General features: G+C 42.4%; 2 protein-coding genes across 5 annotated transcripts in view; both read left to right on the forward strand.

The window, feature by feature from the left end:
- HDLBP (high density lipoprotein binding protein) overlaps nt 1–20981 on the forward strand; it is a 783060-nt gene that overhangs the window by 82621 nt on the left and 679458 nt on the right. The gene's annotated exons all lie outside the window — the stretch shown is intronic.
- Nucleotides 77–358, forward strand: LOC117366845 (dolichol-phosphate mannosyltransferase subunit 3-like). The gene has a single exon (XM_033958798.1). It carries the CDS (start codon nt 77–79, stop codon nt 356–358), a length of 282 nt encoding a protein of 93 aa, XP_033814689.1.

The raw sequence follows: 20981 nt of genomic DNA on the forward strand, positions 1-20981 counted from the left end.
AACGGCACAGTGCGCAGCGGCCGCTAAAAGAGCGAATAGAATGCTAGGTATTGCTTCCTTCCCGGCCCGAGGCGCCATGACCAAGCTGATGGAGTGGCTGGTGGTGGCGGCGGCCCTGCTGAGCGCCGCCTGGCTGACGCTGAGCTTTGACCTGCTGGGCATGAGCCTGCCCGAGACCTGGCGGCGGCTCGTCTGGCCCCTGCCTGTCTACTTGCTGATGATCTTCGGCTGCTACTCGTTGGCCACTGTTGGCTTCCGGGTGGCCACCTTCCGCGACTGTGAGGACGCGGCCAGGGAGCTGCAGGAGCACATCCGAGAGGCCCGAAAGGACCTGTCCAGGTGGGGGCTGACCTTCTGACTGGAGGATGCGAAGGAACAGGGCCCCCCCGGGAAGTCTTCCCCCTGGAAGCAGACCTCTCCTCTTTCTTCTCTGGGCTTGAGGGTCGCCTCCGCTCCGGACTTGCGCTTCCTATGTATGGCAAGAGCTGAATCGTGACATTAAAGCGTTCTTTTTCGCTGGCAAAAAAAAAAAAGAATGCTAGGTATAATCAAGAAGGATATTACTACCAGAACGAAAAAAGTTATCCTGCCGTTGTATCGGGCAATGGTGCGTCCGCATTGGAGTACTGCGTCCCATATTGGTCGCCGTACCTTAAGAAGGATATGGCGTTACTCGAGAGGGTTCAGAGGAGAGCGACATGTGTGATAAAAGGGATGGAAAACCTTTCATACGCTGAGAGATTTGAGAAACTCGGTCTCTTTTCCCTGGAGAAGAGGAGACTCAGAGGGGATATGATAGAGACCTACAAGTTTCAAAGTTTCAAAGTTTATTATTTTTCTTGATTAATCGCTTTATCAAATTCAAAGCGATGTACATAGTAAAATATAATTAAAAGAGAACATACAAAACAAACTTTAAATACTTACAAAGAATAATAAAAACTGCATTACATTGGGTAAGAGGGGTTTTTGAAATACATTTGTCAAATAAAAAAGATACATAGGAAAAACACAAAGGGAAAACATTAAAACAAATGGTACAAAAATATTGGAATTAGTCTGAGTATTGTTAAATTAAGTATTAAAAGCATCATTAAATAAAAATGTTTTTAATTGTATTTTAAATTTTACCAAGTCTTGTTCATTACGTAAAAAAATTGGAAGAGCATTCCAGGTTTGTGGGGCTGTTACAGAAAATATATATTGTCGTCTCGTGTTTATAATTTTTAATGAGGGGACGGTTAATAAATTTTGATCAATAGATCTTAATGTTCTAATTGGTTGGTACGGTATTAGTAGTTTATAAATGAAAGCAGGTGTCTTATATAGTAATGTCTTGAATGTAAGAAGACAAAGTTTATACGATATTCGGTGGATGACAGGAAGCCAATGAGCGTTTTTTAACAGAGGGGTAACGTGATCAAATTTTTTAGATTTAGTTATGAGTTTTATGGAGACATTCTGGATAATTTGCAAACGTTTTAGTTCAGTTAGTGTTATACCTTTAAAGAGAGCATTACAGTAATCAAGTTTGGCTATCACTAAGGAATGGATGAGAATATTTAATGATTTTGAACAGAGAAATTTTGAGATAGATCTAATCCGTCGTAATCTATAAAAGGACGTTTTAACAATATAACTAATATGATCGTGAAAATTCAATTTAGGATCAAAAATTACTCCTAAAATTTTTATGTTATTAACTATCTGTAATGGAACATTATCTATAGTAATAGGAGCAATTAACGTCGGATTTTCTTTCCATGGAAAGATCATTAGGTTTGTTTTTTTTATATTAAGGGCCAATTTATTTGTGTTTAGCCATTGGTAGACCTGGTCTAGTTTCTTACTGATCTCCTGAATGGCAGATATATTGTTAGTGTCTATAGGGTGTAGAAGCTGAATATCATCTGCATATGAGAAGACATGGAAACCTATAGATTGACACAATGTAATTAATGGTGATAGAAAGATATTGAATAGTAATGGAGAGAGAATAGACCCTTGGGGAACACCGAAAGTAGTTGATGTGACTTTAGAGTTAGAATCTTTGAAAAAAACAGAGGAAGAACGATCTGTAAAATAGGAAATAAACCAAGAAAGAATTTGATCTGTGATCCCAATAGATTGAAGTCTGTTTATGAGAAGTCGATGATCAATTGTGTCAAAAGCAGCCGAAAGATCAAGTGAGATTAATAAAGTAGTTTGATGGTGGTCAAGGAAATAATGAATGGAAGTAGTCAAACCTATTAATGCTAATTCAGTACTATGGTGTTCTCTAAAGCCCGTTTGATTGGGATGGAGAACATTAGTCTTTTCTACAAAATCGGAAATTTGGTTAAAGACAATCTTTTCTGTTAGTTTAGCCAAAAAGGGAATATTTGATATGGGTCTGTAATTACTTGGATCCGTATAACTCGCATTTTGATCTTTAATAATTGGGCGTACTATTGATTTTTTCCATTCCCTTGGTACTATACTTTGGGTCAAACTTTCGATGATTAGAGTATGAATAAATGGTCCAAAAATATGAAAGTATTGCTTCAAAATAAAAGGAGGAATAAGATCTGCTTTTGAACTTTTAATATTGATGGATTTAAAGGTCATCTCAATATCTTTTTGACTCGGAAGTTTGAATTTAGAGCATTTGGAAGTCAAAGAGTCCAATTTAAGTTGCTCAGGATCAGATGAGTCTTGTTGTTTTTGTGTAAAGGTTTTTCTGATTGTTTTAATCTTATCTGAAAAGTGATCTGCCAATTTTTGGGCTGTAAGAGTATTATTGGTTTCATTTAGTTTCTCTTTATTGGTTGAGAATGTTATTCTTTTTAATATTTTATATAGTATAGATGGATTTTTGGCCCTAAATATTTTCTCAGAATAATATTTCATTTTTGCTTGATTTATCTTAGTTTTATAGTATACAATTTGTTCTTTAAATAGTTGTAAATTTATTGAAGTTTTATTTTTTCTCCATGCGCGTTCTAGAGATCGGACCTGTTGCTTAATAAGTGTCAGTTCTGTTGAAAACCAAGGGTTCTGAATTTTACGCGCCGAAATTATCTTTGTTTGAAGTGGAACCACCTCTTCTAAGAATGTAGAAAGAGCTATATTCCATAGATTAGTTAATTCTTCTGGAGAGTTAGTGTTGGATTGTGAAAAATCAAGCTCAAAAGAGGAAAGAATTAAATCACCAGAAATTTTATTATAGTTTCTAAAGTTTATTGTCTGTTGTTTGGATTGATTTGTACAATGAGCAGAACTATATGTTAACGAGAGTAAGTAGTGATCAGACCATGGAACAGGAGCACAATTATTCAAGAAAAGTTTATTTTTTGAAATTGTAGATATTAGGGCCATATCTAATGTATGACCAGCCTGATGAGTGGGTTGGGATATTACAGGGTGGAGATCCAATTGCTTTAAGTGTGATAAGATAGTTTTTGTATTATTATTATTTGGTTCATCAAAATGAATATTAAAATCTCCTAATATTATAGGATTTAAAGAAGAGCTACTAAAATCAAAAAGTAAAAATTGAAGATGGGTTATAATATCAGTAGATAATGGGGGTGGTAAATATATTAATAATATATCTGTCCTGGGTTTGGTCAGTAAGGAACATTGTAAGAATTCAATAGTAGAATTTGTTTGGGAATAATCTATCTGTATTAATAATGAGTTTCGAAAGATGATTGCTAATCCTCCTCCTCTTTTATTATTACGGTGGTTAAAGAAAAATGAATAGCCTTGTGGACAAGCATAGGATAAATAGGCTTCTTCACCGGTAGTGAGCCATGTTTCTGTTAAGCAAAGTATGTCCAAATTTTGTTGTGTAATGATATCATGTATCAAATGATATTTTGTTTTGATAGAACGGATGTTTATAAGGCCTATATTAAAAAGTTTATTTAGAGAATCAGAAAGCAAAGGTTCTAGTTTAATATCTAAACGTTCAGAAGAGCGAGAAATCTTATTAATGGGAATGGATTTACAGGGTCTGTTCCCCCAAATAACTTGAATTGGTAATATAGTAGTGTCCATGGTATTAGAATGGTGATCTGAAAGAGTAGGGATTAAAGATGGATTAGCATGTGGTGAAAAATTTGTCATTAAGAAAAAGAATAATAAAATCAGCAAAGTAATTTTGTTTATATATAACCTATTTGTATTTTGTTTGTTTAAGGGTAAGATTAAATTATTCAAGACATACTGCAAGACGCACTGCAGGATCGCACAAAGGAGCGCATTAAGGAGCAAAACTTGCTCCTTAAGCGCGCTCCTTTGGCGTGCGCCGCAAAGTGCTCAAATTTGAATAACATGTACCGGATGGGGCGGAGCCTGGAACTTGCCGCCGCGCCGTGCCGCCGAACCAATCAGCAAGCAAGGCTTTCATCTGTGTAGTGCTGAGCTCACTGCTCAGCATGGCTATTTCCCGCCGCGACGCCGGACTTGTAAGATGCACGCCTGAAAAAGAAATCATCCTGGCCGGGGTCGGTGTCATACTCCGGAGATCTACAGCCTTCCTATCTCCCTCTCCCTTCTACCTGCTTCCGGCCACATCCCCTGCTCCGCGGCTCTCTTCGGCAACTCAGCAGCAGCGATCGACACAAGCTTCTGACGTCGGGGCCTACCCTCTGCGAGTCCCGCTTGTTTCAACTTCCTTTTCCCACAAAGGCGGGACTCGTAGAGGGAAGGCCTCGATGTCGGTAGCTTGTCTTGATCACCGCTGCTGACAAGTTGCTGAAGAGAGCCGCGGAGCAGGGGGGTGTTGCCAGGTGCAGGTAGAAGGGAGAGGGCCAGATGCAGGACTCGTGGGTGAGGGAGCAGAAGAGAGAGAGAAAGAGAGAGGGGAGGGAAACAAAAGGAAATATTTTATACTGGGCTGGGCCGGAGTGGAGGGAGGGTGGAAAGATTCTAGCTACAGGGTGCAGTAACAAAGGAAAAGGGGGGGAAGCTGAAAATGGAGATAGTGACACAAAGAAGAGAAAGGGTAAGCAGGACCTACTGAATAAGGATAGAGATACAGAGGGGACATGAAGAGGAGGTGAAATAGAGACATAGAAGTAATGCTGAAAAAGTGGGGGGGGATAAAGACATTGAAAGGGCAAATGGTGAACATGGGGTAAAGACAAGGACAGAGACAAATGAAGATTCTGAAAAAGTGGTGAGATAGGGATATAGGTGAGATGGACACAAAGAAGGGTGATGCTGGAAAATAGGTGGAATGGTAATTCTGACAGACACAGAAGGGAAATGCTGGATCAAGGAGAGATGGGGCTCAGGCTGGATGGAATGAGGAGAAATGCCTTGTTGGCCCGGAACTTCCTCTCCTACGTCAGAATTGACGTCATGGAGCGGAATGCTGGTCAGCGCAACACTTCTGCAGGGAAAGCTTGGGACGGCGGTGGCTTGGGGGCTGTTCCCCGATTGCGGTGGCAGCAAACCGAGTGGCTTGGGGGACGGCACGGAGACAGAAAGAAGGGGGAACAGGGAGACAGAAAGAAAAAGTTGGGGGAGAGAATGAGGTCTGGAGGAGAGGAAACATACAGGAGGCTGAAAGAAAGGAAGAAAGATTGGATGCACAGTCAGAAGAAGAAAGTGCAACCAGAGACTCATGAAATCACCAAATAGCAAAGGTAGGAAAAATGATTTTATTTTCAATTTAGTGATCCTGTATATAGCATTAAGATAAGAAACAATATAAGCAGTGTTAGATTTGTTTTATAATGGTTTTGCGGCTCCAAGTTTTTTTTTCTTTTCGAAAACGGGTCCAAGTGGCTCTTTATGTCTTAAAGGTTGCAGACCCCTGGGTTAGACAAACATCAAAATTGCAAATTACTATAGCTGCTAATGGTCCTAGGAAGTGGAGAATTGTGGCAGATATAGGAAATAACAGGTTAAAAGATAATTAAGAAACGTAAGGTCTCAGAAATCAGCATAAGTAATAACACAGAATAGGAGTCGTAAAAGAGAAAACACTGCTTTGATGGACCTTCTTATAATAAGGATGCCTAAGTAGCGTCTGACGTCATAGGCACCATTTGGACTTCCCGCCAGAAAACTTTCAAATCTGATTGGGCGTGCTTTAGGTGTGGTTTGGGCAAACATACCTGTACTGACTTTGAACAATTCCTTCACTTCTCAAAGCTTTTACTAGAAGCCATTTGTCTTTTGCTTAGTCTGTTACCAAATTTTAAACAAAGTTCCCTCTATAGCTCTATGCCTTAAGGCGCTGCTTGTATCTTCCATACGTCAGGGGTCCAAGTCTTGAGTACGGTTAGCAAATATTTGATGTTCATTTTTCTACCAGAAAACCTTCAAACTCTTTGGCCATTCCTTTGCTTAAACATATTTGAGTTGATCTTTAAAATGATCTGCAGCAATTCTCAGATGTCTAAAGCAGCCTGTTCTCTCTCATCCTAACCCCCCTCCCCCACCCCAACACACACTCCTCAAGCATGAAACCACAACCAGCCAAGCTGAATATACCAACAGGAATGTTTCTAGGGTACATCTCAAAAACATGTACCTTCCTTCAATACCTGTCCAAGCCCTCTAAAGTTTTAGTAAACTCTTCTATCTGTTGCCCTGTGCAGATATTGCATAGAAGGAAATCCATTCCTACTACAATGGCTTGTAGCAGAGAGAAGATGGATGTATCTGGTGCACCTGTGCCTGCAAACTGCAGAATGCTGATGAAAAACAGCGAAGCCCACCACTTATGAGAGCTGTTAGGATGCTGTTAAAATGAGGGTGGGATTTGAACCAGGGAACTTCAGAAGATGGACAAGGTGCAGCAGGGTGCACTAACCTGGTGAGCCACAAATGGCATCTTTCTGTCAGAAGAGAAGTTTCCTCCCATGACAGCTTAGGATGTCCTAGTCATGGGAAGGAGAAAATAAGTTTGCCTGGGAAGGGAAATGTGCTGCTAAAAATGGCAAAGTCTACCATCTAGACCCTCTTATGACAGCTAATAGGAAGCTGTTAGGAAGTTGTTAAAATGAGTGAAGGTGGGATTTGAACTGAGGTACTTGAGAAGATAGACAAGGCACATTAACCTGGTGAGCCACAAATGCTTTCTTTGTGGTGATTGTGATATGATAGCTAATCAGATGATACATAGGAAGGTCTGTCAACTATGATATGAAAAGGCAGTGAGATCCACCTGAGTAGAAGGTGATGTAGCTCTATGGGTTAAAGTCCTGTGCTGTCATACAGAGGTGAGTTCAACACCCAGCACATCTTTTAATTGTGGCATACTACCTTGAAGGTGCAGCTTGATGATCTCCCAATGAGGTCAGCTTTGTGAAGCTGAAGAGCTCCATTTTGGAATGAGGGAAAATGCATGTTAAGGTCTGTATCTGGTTTTTCTCTTTTTAAGCGCTGAGAAATGAAGTAATGTGTGCAATAATGATATGTTTTTCATGTTCTGTGCTCTCAAGAAAGAGCTGATTGCAGCACTGTTTGTTGAGGAAAAAAAGGGGTTCTTTTTAAGCAGGAAAGCCAAAGGTGGTGTAATGAATAATTCTTATTACTGTTTGGGCAGAAAAAGTACTATGTTTTGCATGCAATATGTTTATATTGATGTGCTCTATTGATATGGTGGCTTATTAAATCTATTAGGAGGGAGAAAGAAGAAAAATAAACCATATTGAAACTCGCTATAGGAAATATCGTTGCGGAAATGGAAAGCACGCCTAACTTGCGTCTATAGGGAGTCTCCCGCTACGAAAGCTGAAACTGCATTGAAATGAAGCAAAAACTACACTTAGACCAGCTTTTCCTTCGCCTACATTTTAGATGCAGTCTGTCACCTAAGTAGCGTCTGTGTGTGGTGCCTATCCTTAGCCACGCCCACGTTACGCCCATGTCTACAACTTAGACACGAGTTTTACCTAAACTTGCATCTATCTCGCGTCTATGTTCTGAGAATGCCTGTCTGACGCCTACCTCCGTCTAAGTCCCAATTAATGCTTGTTAAGACCCTTAAATGGCTCATTATCCACTTAAATCGGACGTCTAAACCACGCCTAAAGTTATGTGCAGTTTACAGAATCTAGGCCTAAATGTAGATACTTTCCATTGAAAGCAATTTGGAAAACTGAGCAAAAGCCATCTGGTCCAGGAAGCTCGAGGAAGATGGATGTGTGAGAGCTGTGCTCCTGTCTCCATCAGCCGTTAAAAGCATTCCGTACCTGCTGTAGTGCCTTTGTCTAACCTGCCTGAGCTCCCACGATGCCATCTTCTAAGCTGGGGAAAATCAAAGTGGCTTTTGCTGCTAATACTGGTGCTAAACGCTTGAAAGCCGATCCCCTCTTCCCCGACTATGTCTGACACAGGCAGGCCTGACTTTGATAACATGGTGGAGGTGTCGGAGCATCTACAGTGCATCTCGGACATGCTGTCTGAAAGCAAGGAGGATATAAAAGACATTAAAACTGAAATCGTAACCATCATGGCTAAAATATCAGCCCTGGAGACGAAAATGATTCAGCTGGAGCGCAAGAATAGTCAAATAGATGAGGTGATCTCGGCTCAGTCGGCCGACCGCAAACGACTTTGTGCGCTGGAATCACTGATGGAAGATGCTGTCAATCATAGCTGCAGAAATAATTTGCTTATAATTGGATCATACGAAGGATCAAAGGGGGATAATGCAGTCAAGTTTTTCAAGGACTGGCTTCCTAAAGTGCTCCAACTTCATTTTGACCGTCAGTTCGAGGTGGAATGGGCCCACCAGGTCCCAACATGTGCAGCTATTTCATCTTTTAAGCCGTGCCCAGTGGTTCTCTGTGTATTATGGTTCCAGCAAACTGTAGCCATCTTGGAGAAGATGAAAAGTCTGTAGAAGCTGGTTTGGCAGGGGAAGACTATTTTCATCACATCCGGTTTCACTAAGTCTACTGCTGATAAGAGGCGCTGTTTCCTAGCTCTGCGACCCCGGCTTAAGGTGCTGGAGGCTAGGTATGGCCTGCTGGCCCCGGTGCGCTTCAAAATTACTTATCAGAATCGCACCAAGACCTACACGAAGCCGGAGGACATTGAGTGATTTCTGCATGATCAAGAATCCTTAACCCAAATGATAACCTGACTTGTTTTATGCGATTGTTCTTTCAGGACTATTTCTATGCTTCTCTTCTGTTCTAATTATATTTGGGAAGAGTGACTGGTTCTTTATATACTGTTTTCTATAATGCCTGTTTTCCTGATTATTTGACCAGGTCCCTTGCTTTCGGAACTACTGTTGGTTGGTTTATTTTGGTTGGAATATTTTATTCATATTATGTTTATCTGTTACTGATAACCTAATGGCTGGTAGGGATGGGTGCCGCTTTGGCATCCATCGGGCATGTTAGTCCCTTCGTAGGCCTATGTGCCTTTTTTGGGTGGGGGTTGGGATATTTGTGTCTCCAGGGCGGGAGGAGTTCTATGTGTATGTGGGGGGGGGGGGGGGGTTGGGGTGTGAGTGGGAGAGTGTGTGTATGTTGTTGATTGATTATCCTTCTTTATGGTTCATACAGTGTTTGAGCAGGCTTGGTGTTCACCTGCACAAGGGGCAGATAATCAGGTTTATTTGGTGGGTTCCTTGAAGGAGTGTCCTTACTGCAGGGAGACTTGAATTACCCATCCTTTTGCTGAAACTTCATGGCTAAACTGAAAGTTATCTCTGTTAATGTTAAAGGGGTGAATCATCCCATCAAGCGGAAAAAGATTTTGTTATACTGCAAAAAGCACACATAGTATTTTTGCAAGAAACCAAACTTTCTGTATCAGAATCTCGAAAGTTGAAGCGGGATTGGGTTGCTCATAGCATTTTCTCTGCTGCAGATGGGACTAGGGGAGGCGTGGTCATTTTGTTTTCAAAACGACTGTCTCTCTCAATTCTTTCCCACTCGTCTGACGAGAATGGGTGTTGGATCATGGTAACGGTCTTATTGAACAATGTTAAGGTGGCATTCCTTAATCTGTATGGTACGAACGCGGACGATCTATCTTTTTTCAAGGATATCTCTTAGGCGCTGACCTCTTCTGATTCTGAGCACATAATTGTGGGAGGGGACTGGAATCTAGTTCTAGATACTAACCTGGATTGCAGATCCCAAGCATCATATCAATTTCCTAAGACGCAACCGACTCTTCTCCAACTGATGAGTGATTTTTGTTTGTACGATATTTGGCAGCTGCAACATCCGACTGATCTCGATTTTATGTTCTACTCGCCACCCCATTCCTCCTCTATGAGACTGGACTACACTTCTCCCTCCATATTTGCTGTGATAGGGGATTCGCAGACCCGCAAATAACTTTTTCATATACTATTCGCTGTTTTCTATTAAAAACCATCGTGAATATGGTAAAACCGCGAATAACATGGTGGGAGACCTGGCCTGTTCTTAAGGAGAGGCAAAACACAGTGAAGAAAGTGCTGGGAATCAGCGATTTCTTTATGCAAGCTGATATAATTGGAGGACGGAGAAGCCAGCAAGCTAAAAAACGTGAATAATTGAAACTGTGATCGCTGAAACCGCAAATACGGAGGGAGAAGTGTATTTTTTTGTGTCTAAATCCTTGCTTTCCTCTGTTAGCTTCTCTTCCATTACTTCCTGTCCGCTTTCGGATCACTCGTATGTTTCTCTGATACTGGATCTCTGCTCTACTCCAGATTCTCCTAGGGGCTGGAGTTTCAATTCTGCCCTGTTAGCCAATCCCACCTTTCTATGCCAATTTCCCAGTTGGTTGGAGGAATTCTTTTCCTTTAATGATATAGCAGAATTATCTTACCATGTGATCTGGGATGCCTTTAAGGCCTATCTGTGGGGGGAGATAATTGCATTTGTGGCTAATAAACGTAAGCAAAACTCGGCGCTATTGGCCTCTCTCGGGGATTCCATAACTCATTTTGAGCGTCTTTTTTTTGCAGACGCCTGACCCTGGACTGCTTCAATACTTGTTCAAATTGAAATGTCAATATAATATGTTATTGGCTGAGCATGCAGTGGTTCTACTTCTCTGAGAACATACGTTATATTATGAACAGCATAATAGAGCTGGTAGACTTTTGGCGAATTTCATAAAGAAAAAACAAAGAGCTAGCAAGATCAAAGCTCTTAGGGCTCAAGATGCCTTGGTTACGGATCCCCCATGAGATAGCTGAGTTTAAACTCTTATGAGAAATTATACACATCAGATGTTCACTCTACGGAGGATCAGCTCTGCTCCTTTTTTTAAGGATCTTCTTCCTCCGCAGATAGAAAGATGACTCCCTCTTGCAAGATCTGAACAAGCCTCTTCCACAGAGGAAATTGAACAGGCAATTCTTCATCTGAAAAAGGAGAGATGGGTAGTCTCCTGAGTTTTTTCACGCATTCCGTCACCTGTTATCTCCTAAATTGCTTTGCCTCTATTCTTCTTTTTTCTCTTCTCATTCTAGTGCTGGTTCCTTCACTAAAGCAGTAATGGTGTTCCCTAAACCGGGGCGTGATCCCTTGCTGACTAAGAACTATCGCCCAATTCCTTTATTGAACTATGACTGTAAAATCTTGGCCAAACTCTTGACGGACTGCCTATCTCTGCTTATGCCTTTCCTTATTCATCCTACTCAGTATGGTTTTATTCTGGGAAGAATGACATCGGAAAATGCTAAGGTCTTTTGTCATGTCTTAGAGAAGGTTGCTCGCATGTATTACAGAAGGCCCTCCTGGCCTGTGTGATGTCCCTTGACCCAGAAAAAGCGTTCGACTATGTCTAGTGGAAATACTTGTTTTATTAACAAAATATATCACTACAAACTGAATATTTTAAATAAATATATCCACACAAAAATATTCATCCACTAATCAACATCAGAGATTATATGTGCCACGTTCCCTTAAATGGAGAAAAGACCTCAGTGTTTCTCAGGAGCATACTTGGGAAACTTTCTATGGCAAGTGTTGAGTTGCCACTGAGAAATACATTCTTGGTCTCAGAAAAACTCCGTGTGTGTGTATCTTACTATAATCTCTATTGGAGTTTTAAAATAGATTTTCAAAAAAATATAGGAAACAAGCACTTATCTCAAGTAGATACTTTGTCCTCTGATATTGCAAAAATCACCGCAATTCACAGTTGAAACCAAGTGCTGATTTACCACACTTGGAAAAGTAATTCAAATTTCCTTCGTAGATTTCCCGACAGGCCCTGTTTAGCATAATTGCTTCATCAGGGGAATATCTAAAAAACAAAACAGATCTAATGACTTTAAAAGCAATCATTTCTAAACTATATCATTATTTCAAATGTACTCACTCTAAACAAAGAGCTATCGCTTCAAAGATTCTCTCCAAAAGAAATGGCGGCTCGGTGTCTGTCCAAGGTTTTAAAGAAATACTGATGTCATAGTGAACCAATCAAAACTAACCAGGAGCGGAGAAACAGCCAATCATGCTATCTCTACCACTCCTAGTAAAAACTTCAAAAAAATGCACGCCATTCTACTCTTATTTAGGCCATTCGGGGGTATAAGTTCTTAATTTAAATATCCATTTTTGTTCCCTCTGCCTAAGAAACGTCTTAAAGTCCCCACCTTTACTTGATGGGAACAATCGATCTATGATCCAGCAGCACATTTCTGAAAAAGTGTGGTTTATCTCTAAACAGTGTTGCACCATTGGTGCTTCTATTTTATTACATGTCAGACAGGACCTATGCTCAATAATCCTAGTCTTAAAAGGGTCTAAAGGTCTGCCCAATATATTCCCCTGATGCAGCAATTATACGAAACAGGGCCTGTTGATCTGGTTCGGCTCTTGTATTCTAGTCCCTGTGCTTGTCTTAATGTGGATAGGTACACTACTCAGGGCTTTCATTTGTCCAGGGGTACCTGACAGAGGTGCCCTTATCACCTCTACTTTTTGACTTAGCTCTTGAGCCTCTGCTCCATCGTATTGATCGTCATGCCAGGATTCAAGGAGTCAAGCTAGGGAAGACGGAAGTGAAGGTGCCAGCCTTCGCTGATGACGTGCTCGTGTACGTTTCCGATCCTCAGAATTCTCTACCTCACATTCTCTCTTTACTCCAGTCCTTTGGGCTTTTGTCTGGCTACATTGTTAACTGGGAGAAGACTGAGGTGTTAGCTTTAAATTCACTCTGTACACATGGGATGATTACTTCTTTTGGACTTACTTGGTGTGAGCAGGAGCTCAAGTATCTTGGGATCCGCTTCAAGCAGTCTTGGGAGGATACCCTTTCTCACAATGTTGGTCTTCTCTTAGCCAAGGTTCAGTCCCTCATTTCATCTTGGATGCCGTTATGGCTCGTGGTGGGGCCGTTTGGAGGTTGTCCAACAGGTTCTGTATGTGCCCCAGATGTTGCCTTTCCTCCAGTCCTTTTCTCGCTCTCTTGATTGGGTTCTTTCGGTATTTCTTTGGAGGTCCCGCCCCCCTCGTGTTGCCTTGGCCAAACTTAAGCGTCCGCACCATCTCGGGGTTGGGTTGGGTTCCCAGACTTTGCTGTTTATGCGAAAGCTGCTGTAATTTGAAGTGCCAGTTGGTGGCTTCTTCCAGAGGTTGCTCCAGAGTGCCCTTATTGGGCGACTCTTGAACGGCAGATGGTTTCTCCCTCTTCTCTCCTGGCTCTTGTGGGCTCGGTCCCTGTGCCCCCTCTGTCTACAAATGGTGTATTATGAACTTCCTTGTTAGCTCTTCAGTGCTTTTCCACTCTCTCACTCTTGTACCTTGGAACTCTCCCCTTTGGGGGAATCCTCGCTTGCTTATCGATAAAAGGGTCTTCTTTTGGCCTTCTTGGGCTCGGAAGGGCCTTCGGTTTGTTAAGGATCTTTTTCTCCATGGAGTGCTCGCCTTTTTCTCCGATCTGCAGCAGAGATATGACCTGCCTTCTAGCTTTTACTTTTGATATTATCAGTTAGTTCATTGCCTTGTAACGGGATTTGGGGCTCGGTTTCCATTATTACAGGTGAAGCCATCTCCCTTACGAGCTTACCTCCTTACTTTGAGCACTCAGTCCCAAGCCTTATCAGTGGTGTATCGGTTCCTGGTGCAATCGAAATGTGCTGCTGGACTCCCCATCCAGCTTATCTGGGCCCAGGAGTGTTCCCTGTCCCTTTCTGACAAGCAGTGGCAGTATTTCTGGTGCTCTGTCATTCAACCTCTACGGTCTGCTTCGATTCTTCAGTTCCTTTATTTTGTTGCTCATAAGGTATTATGGACTCCAGTTAAGCAACAGCGAGCTCGATCTTCTGACTCAGTGTTGTGTTGGAGATACCACTCCCATACTGGTACCTTTCAGCATATGTTGTTTGCCTGTTGTATGGTTGCACCTTTTTGGACTGAGGTTTGGGACATTATTTATTCTATGCTGCCAGTGGTGATGCCTCTACAGTATTCTCATGTGATATTTTGCTCTTTGAGCCTTCATCCATCCCCCGCTAGAGTGCAGGCTCAATTTTTTTACATCTGTATGGCTATTGCCACGAGGGTTGTAGTGCTCTAGTGCTATTGACTCAGGTTGCCCAATATGAACACTGTTTGGCAGAGCAATCTTTCAGGATATTGAAATATTAACAGTTATGGCAACTTCTTCATGCATTTTGTACTATGTAATATCCTGGGGTGAGCCTGAACTGAACTGGGTTCTTCCTTCCTAAGCCTCCCACTATGTGCTTGGGTTTCTGGTGTGTGCTCTCACTGCCTGATATTGCTGTACTTCAGTTCTGTATATTGGTCCTGAACTGTTGCTGTGGGACCGGTTGTCCCATTCATTCTGTGTATTGTGTTTTGTGTGTTTGACTTTTCAATAAAACTTGATTGACCTAAAAAAAAAAAAGAAAAAAAGTTTAAGGATCACAACGTGGGGCTTTCTGAAGGGGAACGTTTGGGTCTAAGCGCACACCAGACCCGCCGTGGGTTCCAGAGCCAACGTGTCCATCAACCAGTGCTCTAAGAACCCACGGAGCTCAGCCTCCAAAATACTCTCCGGAATGCCCACGAACTGTAGATTCCCGCGTCATGAGCGATTCTCCAGGTCGGCTAACTTATCCTCTAGAAGTTGATTTTTGCCTTGTGTCATTTGCGTAGTCTGCACCTGGGCCATTCCATCCTAAGGGCATCTATAATCGTTGGCAGCAGACCGAGAACTCGCTGGTCAAAGACTCCAACCGCCCATCTACAACCTCCAACTTCTCAGTGATAACCTGGAGACTCTGATCTAAAGATGATTTAATCGCCCCTTTCACTTCGGCCACAATCACCTTCAGCCACATGGAGCTCACCATGGGGCCCTCCGGGCCGTCCCCATCCGCCATCTTGGGCTCCGCAGGTTTAACTTTCTCCTTCTCATTGCGCAGAGATTTTGAGGCCATAACAGCTGTGCAGGCAGTAGAAGGTAGAACAACCCACCGCCCCATTCCGGAACCAACTTATAGAGCTGAATTTGGCTAGATTGAGCAGCAGATATGCCGATAATGAGAGAGAAGTTCGGGAGCTAAAGGCATACACATCAGCTCTCTAGCTCAGCATCACTTGACCCCCCTGCGGTGCTTTTTTAATTGGAAGGCAAGCTCCGCACAATTTGCGCATTGGAGGAAGCAGCCTTACTTTTTCCACAGGAGCAGTTTGTACTGCATGTGCCTCTACCCACGGGCACTCAGCAGCGAGATTAGCGAGAACCATGACTATGATTGCAACGGGTGGCTCATAGAAGAGGCAAACGTCAATGGCATTCCACTGAAGACCCGTCTTGGGTGAAATAGTTCTCAGAGCTTCACCATTGTTTGGCACCATGGCACTTCGATAATGCCCTTCTCTTAGATCCCAGTAACTTGGAAGCTAAAGCTTTTTTTCTCTCTTTCTTTCTCCCCCCCCTCAATGCCTTCCAGCCTTTATCCTTATCTTCCCCCCGTTGTCTGGTGATTTCCATTTTTTCTTTCCTTCCTCAAGCCCAACAATTGTCCCTTCCTCCCTCCCTCCTATGTTCCCCTCACTGACTTCCAGCCTCTGTCCTGTTTGGGCTCCATCCCCCATGCCTGCCCGCCCGCTCGCTGTACTTAATTACCTCCCGCTGTTGCTGCTGTGAGGACACGACAAAGCAGCGGCAGGGGAGGGGACTCCTGGCTCAGCAGCAGGTCAAACTCGTCAGCGCGGCACTGTAAGCCATGGCCTCGCTATGGCCCGGAATGAATTGCTGGGAAAGGCCTAGAAGAGCATTTTGAATTTCTTTGGTGGGAAGCCCCACCCTCTTCTTCCTCGAGCCAGCCATCTTCTCCTCAGCCCTTTAAAGGGCCTTGTTTCAGCTGGCTGCCATCTCAGTGTGCTGCCTGTTCACCAAGCACAGTGAGGGAAAGGGAGGCCAGTCACCCCCCTCACTGCACCTAGAAAAAGAGCAGCCCCTTTCTGCTTCAGATCCACCTTCTTCAGCCCTTTAAAGGGCCTCAGCTCCAACGTGCAGCCACCTGTTGAAAAGGCAGGCTGCGGACCTTCCCATAAAACTGACCTCACAATGACCCAATTGCTGTATATAATATCGGTTTATTAGCAATAGACAAGTCAGCTTTCTTGGAACAACAAAATACAGCACATTGGGCCAGTGGATAACATATAGAGTGGTCACCTTCTGCTTATGGATCCATTCTAAAGTTAAGCCATCCGGTATGCCACATGACTGTATGTGTGGAGTTAAGCACCTTAATCATTATTGTAGACTGTTCAATAGTCTAGAGTACCATCCAGTTACAGATTACATACTCACTTTCCATTGTGTTGACACATTCATCATTTCTAATGGTTATATTGGTTGTATAGTCTACATACTTATCACGGAGCCATATTGAAGCATGATGTCACCTAGTGTCAAAAACTGACTCCTCTGTTTCCCTGACATTGCATTCTTAATACTAAAGTTCAATAATTTCTGAGAATAGGCCCCCTCCCTTCCTGAGCTTGATTGTTGATTGCCAGCATTTCTGATAACTTTTGGTAGGACACTTTGTTTGGGTTTGTCTTCAGGAAAATCTCAAAATGTCCAAGGCTGCTACCGTCAGCAGATAACCAGTGCTGTAATAGTCAGCAGATGCTTGCCAGCTTCTGGGGCAAAGATGAATCTGCTACAGAGCATATTGTTTCTTGCTGACAAGGAAAGATATAATTGTTCAGAAACTAGAATTCAATAGCACAATGTCTCTTTAAAATATAACTTTTGGGGTCTCAGAGGTCTTCACCTACATTTTCATGAAGGTCTTACTCCTGATTCTTCCTCATTGTTCGAGCTAACATGGCCGATTTCAGAGGAATGTTTTTTTGTTTTTAGCCTTTCTTCTCTACTTGCTAGGTACGAGAAGTTGGGGTTCGAGAGCTTTAGCATTTGAATCAATTCCAAACCACTTTACATGAGACAGAACCACTAGGTCTGAAAAATCTTCTCACCCATTACTTCATGATTGCATAGAAACGGATCCTTTTCCAATCCCTGTGGTTAACTCCTCCTGCCACTCCTTAAGACCAATGCACAAAAGACAACAATTCCTAAAGAACTTACGACGTTCAGAGCCTTTGATTCCTTTAGAACATTACAGTCTTTCTGGAGCATACCTGAACATTCATTCGGTCAGCAATAAAGCACAATTGGTCAAAGACTGACTGGAAGAAACCCACCTGGACATATTACCGTATTTTTCACCCCATAAGATGCACCTGACCATAAGACGCACCCTAGATTTAGAGTAGGAAAACGAAAAAAACATTCTGAAACAAGTTCTCCCTGCCAGGCTCTGTACCCTGTTCCCCTTCTGGTGGTCTAGTGGTAGGCCGGGATAGGGCAGGCAGGCCTAGTGACAGGCAGACAGGGGGGGGATAGTGTTTGCAGAGTTACAAAGCATTCATTTTTTTCCACCCAAGGCTAAAAAACAAAAACACAGCCCTGCAACCCTTTTAAACAAAATATTTGCATTACCCTACAGAAAAATAAAAGCCTTTTTGCTTAGCCAAAAATTAGCAATAACAAATTAGTGTCTTAACACTTGCAAATTCTTTTCTTTCATTAATAGCTATAGGAAAGAACACTGAAATATCTTATTTAAATGCCATGCTTACCTGATCAGAGCTGCCATAAGAAATTGCTCCACGTCTCTGGTAGAGCTGCCTAGGATTGGGGCAGCCAAAGAGCACAGGAGATGGAGCTGAAGCTCATGGCTCCTCTGCGGCTGAGGTCATGCTGGGGCAACGGCCTGTCCAGGCCAGGGACAGGACAGGCAGCTGGTAACATATGTTAAAAAAGTAAAAATCCAGACGGCACTAATGCATGAAAGTTTGGCCGGGACTTGCCCCTCCCCCTCTCTCAGTTCCGGGCCTGCTTTATTAGTCAATTGGTGGGCGGATGGGAGTTTGGTGCTGTGCGTGCAAGAGGAAGATCTGGCTCCTCATCTTAGAGACTGATGCTTATTCGCTGCTGTCCCGAGCTCTGCTGCTCCAGCCCCAGTTTCTTACCTTGTGGGCTGGGTGGGGAGCGGAGCCAATCAGTAGCACGGCGAGAAGGGTGAGCGCTGGTGGCGGTGAGACAGCTTCTCCTTCCTTCACGGAGCAGCGCGGAACAAGGCAAGACGCAAAATGTTTGTGCCTGCCTTCTGCGCTGCTCTGCTGCTCGGGAGTCAGCCAGAGGAAAGGGCAAGAGGCTGTAAGCTCTGTTATCTGGGCGGATGGGAGTTTGGCGTATGTAAAGGGAAGGAACAGGGCAGCACTGGCGGCAGTAGGACAGCTATATAATGGTGGCTTCTCCTTCCTTCACGGAGCAGCGCGGAACAAGGCAGAAAGCGAAAAGTTTGCGCCTGCCTTCTGCGCTGCTCTGCCGCTTGGGAGTCAGCCAGGAAGAATTAAGGTGGGGTATGTATTCGCTCCATAAGACGCACCCTTATTTCCACCCACTTTTGGGGGGAAGAAAAAGTTTGTCTTATAGAGCAAAAAATACGGTACTTTTAACTGAAACTTGGCTAATCTCTGATCAGGATATTATCATAGGTGATTTATTACCTCCAGATTATAAAATTATCCCTTTATCAAGAAGCTCAAAAAGAGGAGGTGGCTTAGCAATAATTCTGTGAGATCATTGAGTTTCAAGTGTTAGATTCCAAATTAACCAATGATCTGGAAATTCTCACAAGTAAAATAACTAGAGGATTGTAAAGATAATTTTGACTGTCATGATATTCTATATTCCCCCTAACAAATGGCAGCTAGCAAAAGAGGAATTCTGTGAATTCTTCCTTTCAAGCTTTATAGCTGGTGCCTACAATTTTTTAGCTGGTGACGTTAATTTATACCTCGAACAGGAAGATAATTCCAATGTAACTGATCTACTTTCCTTCCTCACATCATTGGGTTTTTCCACACCACCTATGACTAAAACCCATCAGAAAGGTCACCACTTAGGTTTGATCATATTTCTTTCTAATGTTTCAGTTACTCCCAGTGTAAGTTTTAAAGTTTCAAGTTTTATTATTATTTGATGAATAATAATTCTACAAAATTCTACAAAACATTCTAAGCGATGAACAATTTTATAAAACAACTTTTTAGAAAACAAACAATTTTAAAAACAACATTTTAAAGGATAAACAATTTTAAGACACAAGTAAAAAGTTAATATACTTATAACACATTATAAATTTCTTTATACATGTGGCTTAGTGACGAACATGATATAGACGGAAAGGAGGATAAAGTTACAATTCTCTCAGGCAGAAAAACATAAAAGAGGAAAGAACACGGGGAAGGTAAAAAAAAAAATGGGAGTCTGCATTTGCTTAATAAAAGGACTCGTAGTTTAATTAATAAAAGCATCGTTAAATAAAAAAGTTTTTAAAAGTTTTTTAAAAGAGATAATATCTTTTTCTTTTCTGATCTAAAGTGGCAATGCATTCCACGTTTGTGGAGCTATAACAGAAAACATTTCATTTCTCCTTGTACCCACAATTTTTAAGGAAGGGACAGTTAATAGGTCTTGTGATGATGAACGAAGAGAATGAGGGGCATAATAAGGAATGATCATTCTAGACATGAATTGAGGTTCATTGAAAACTGGTACTTTAATTACCAAGAATAATATCTTAAAAGTAATTTGGTGGCTAATAGGTAGGTAGCCAATGGGACTTGATCAATAGCGGTGTAACGTGGTCATATTTTTTTGCTTTATGGATGAGTTTTATTGCAGTATTTTGGATTATCTGAAGTCTTCTTTTTTCTTTTTGTGATATATTGATTAACAAAGAATTACAATAATCTGGTTTGGATATGATCATAGAGTGAATAAGTATATTAACGGATTTAGGTTCTAGAAATGATAGAAACATAGAAAGATGACGGCAGATAAGGGCTATATAGCCCATCAAGTCTGCCCACACTATTTACCCACCCTCTTAAGTCTTCTGACCCCTTAAGTATAATTGTAATTATACTGTCACTCTACTGACCCGCTCATTCAAGTCCTAGTGACCCTATCCCTTGGCATGACCTCGTAGGGATCCCACATGGGTATCCCATTTGTTCTTGAAGTCTGGGATGCTGCGTGCCTCGACCACCTGCACTGGAAGCTTGTTCCAATGCTCGATCACTCTCTCCGTGAAGAAGTACTTCCTGGCGTCTCCACGAAACTTCCCTCCCCTGAGTTTGAGCGGATGTCCTCTTGTGGTCGAGGGTCCCCTGAGAAGAAAGATATCATCTTCCACCTCGACCCGTCCCGTGATGTACTTAAATGTCTCAATCATGTCTCCCCTCTCCCTACGCTCTTCAAGAGTGTAGAACTGCAATTTGCTCAGTCTTTCCTCGTACGGGAGACCCTTTAGCCCCGAGACCATCCTGGTGGCCATCCGCTGAACCGACTCAATTCTGAGCACATCCTTACGGTAATGTGGCCTCCAGAATTGCACACAGTACTCCAGATGAGGTCTCACCATGGCTCTGTACAATGGCATCATGACTTCAGGTTTCCTGTTGACG

Source organism: Geotrypetes seraphini, chromosome 9 (assembly GCF_902459505.1).
Source record: "Geotrypetes seraphini chromosome 9, aGeoSer1.1, whole genome shotgun sequence".
Lineage (NCBI taxonomy): Eukaryota > Metazoa > Chordata > Amphibia > Gymnophiona > Dermophiidae > Geotrypetes > Geotrypetes seraphini.

What these genes read in the sequence shown, in the direction of transcription:
- LOC117366845 (XM_033958798.1), top strand. Translation starts at nt 77, where the DNA reads ATGACCAAGCTGATGGAGTGGCTGGTGGTGGCGGCGGCCCTGCTGAGC.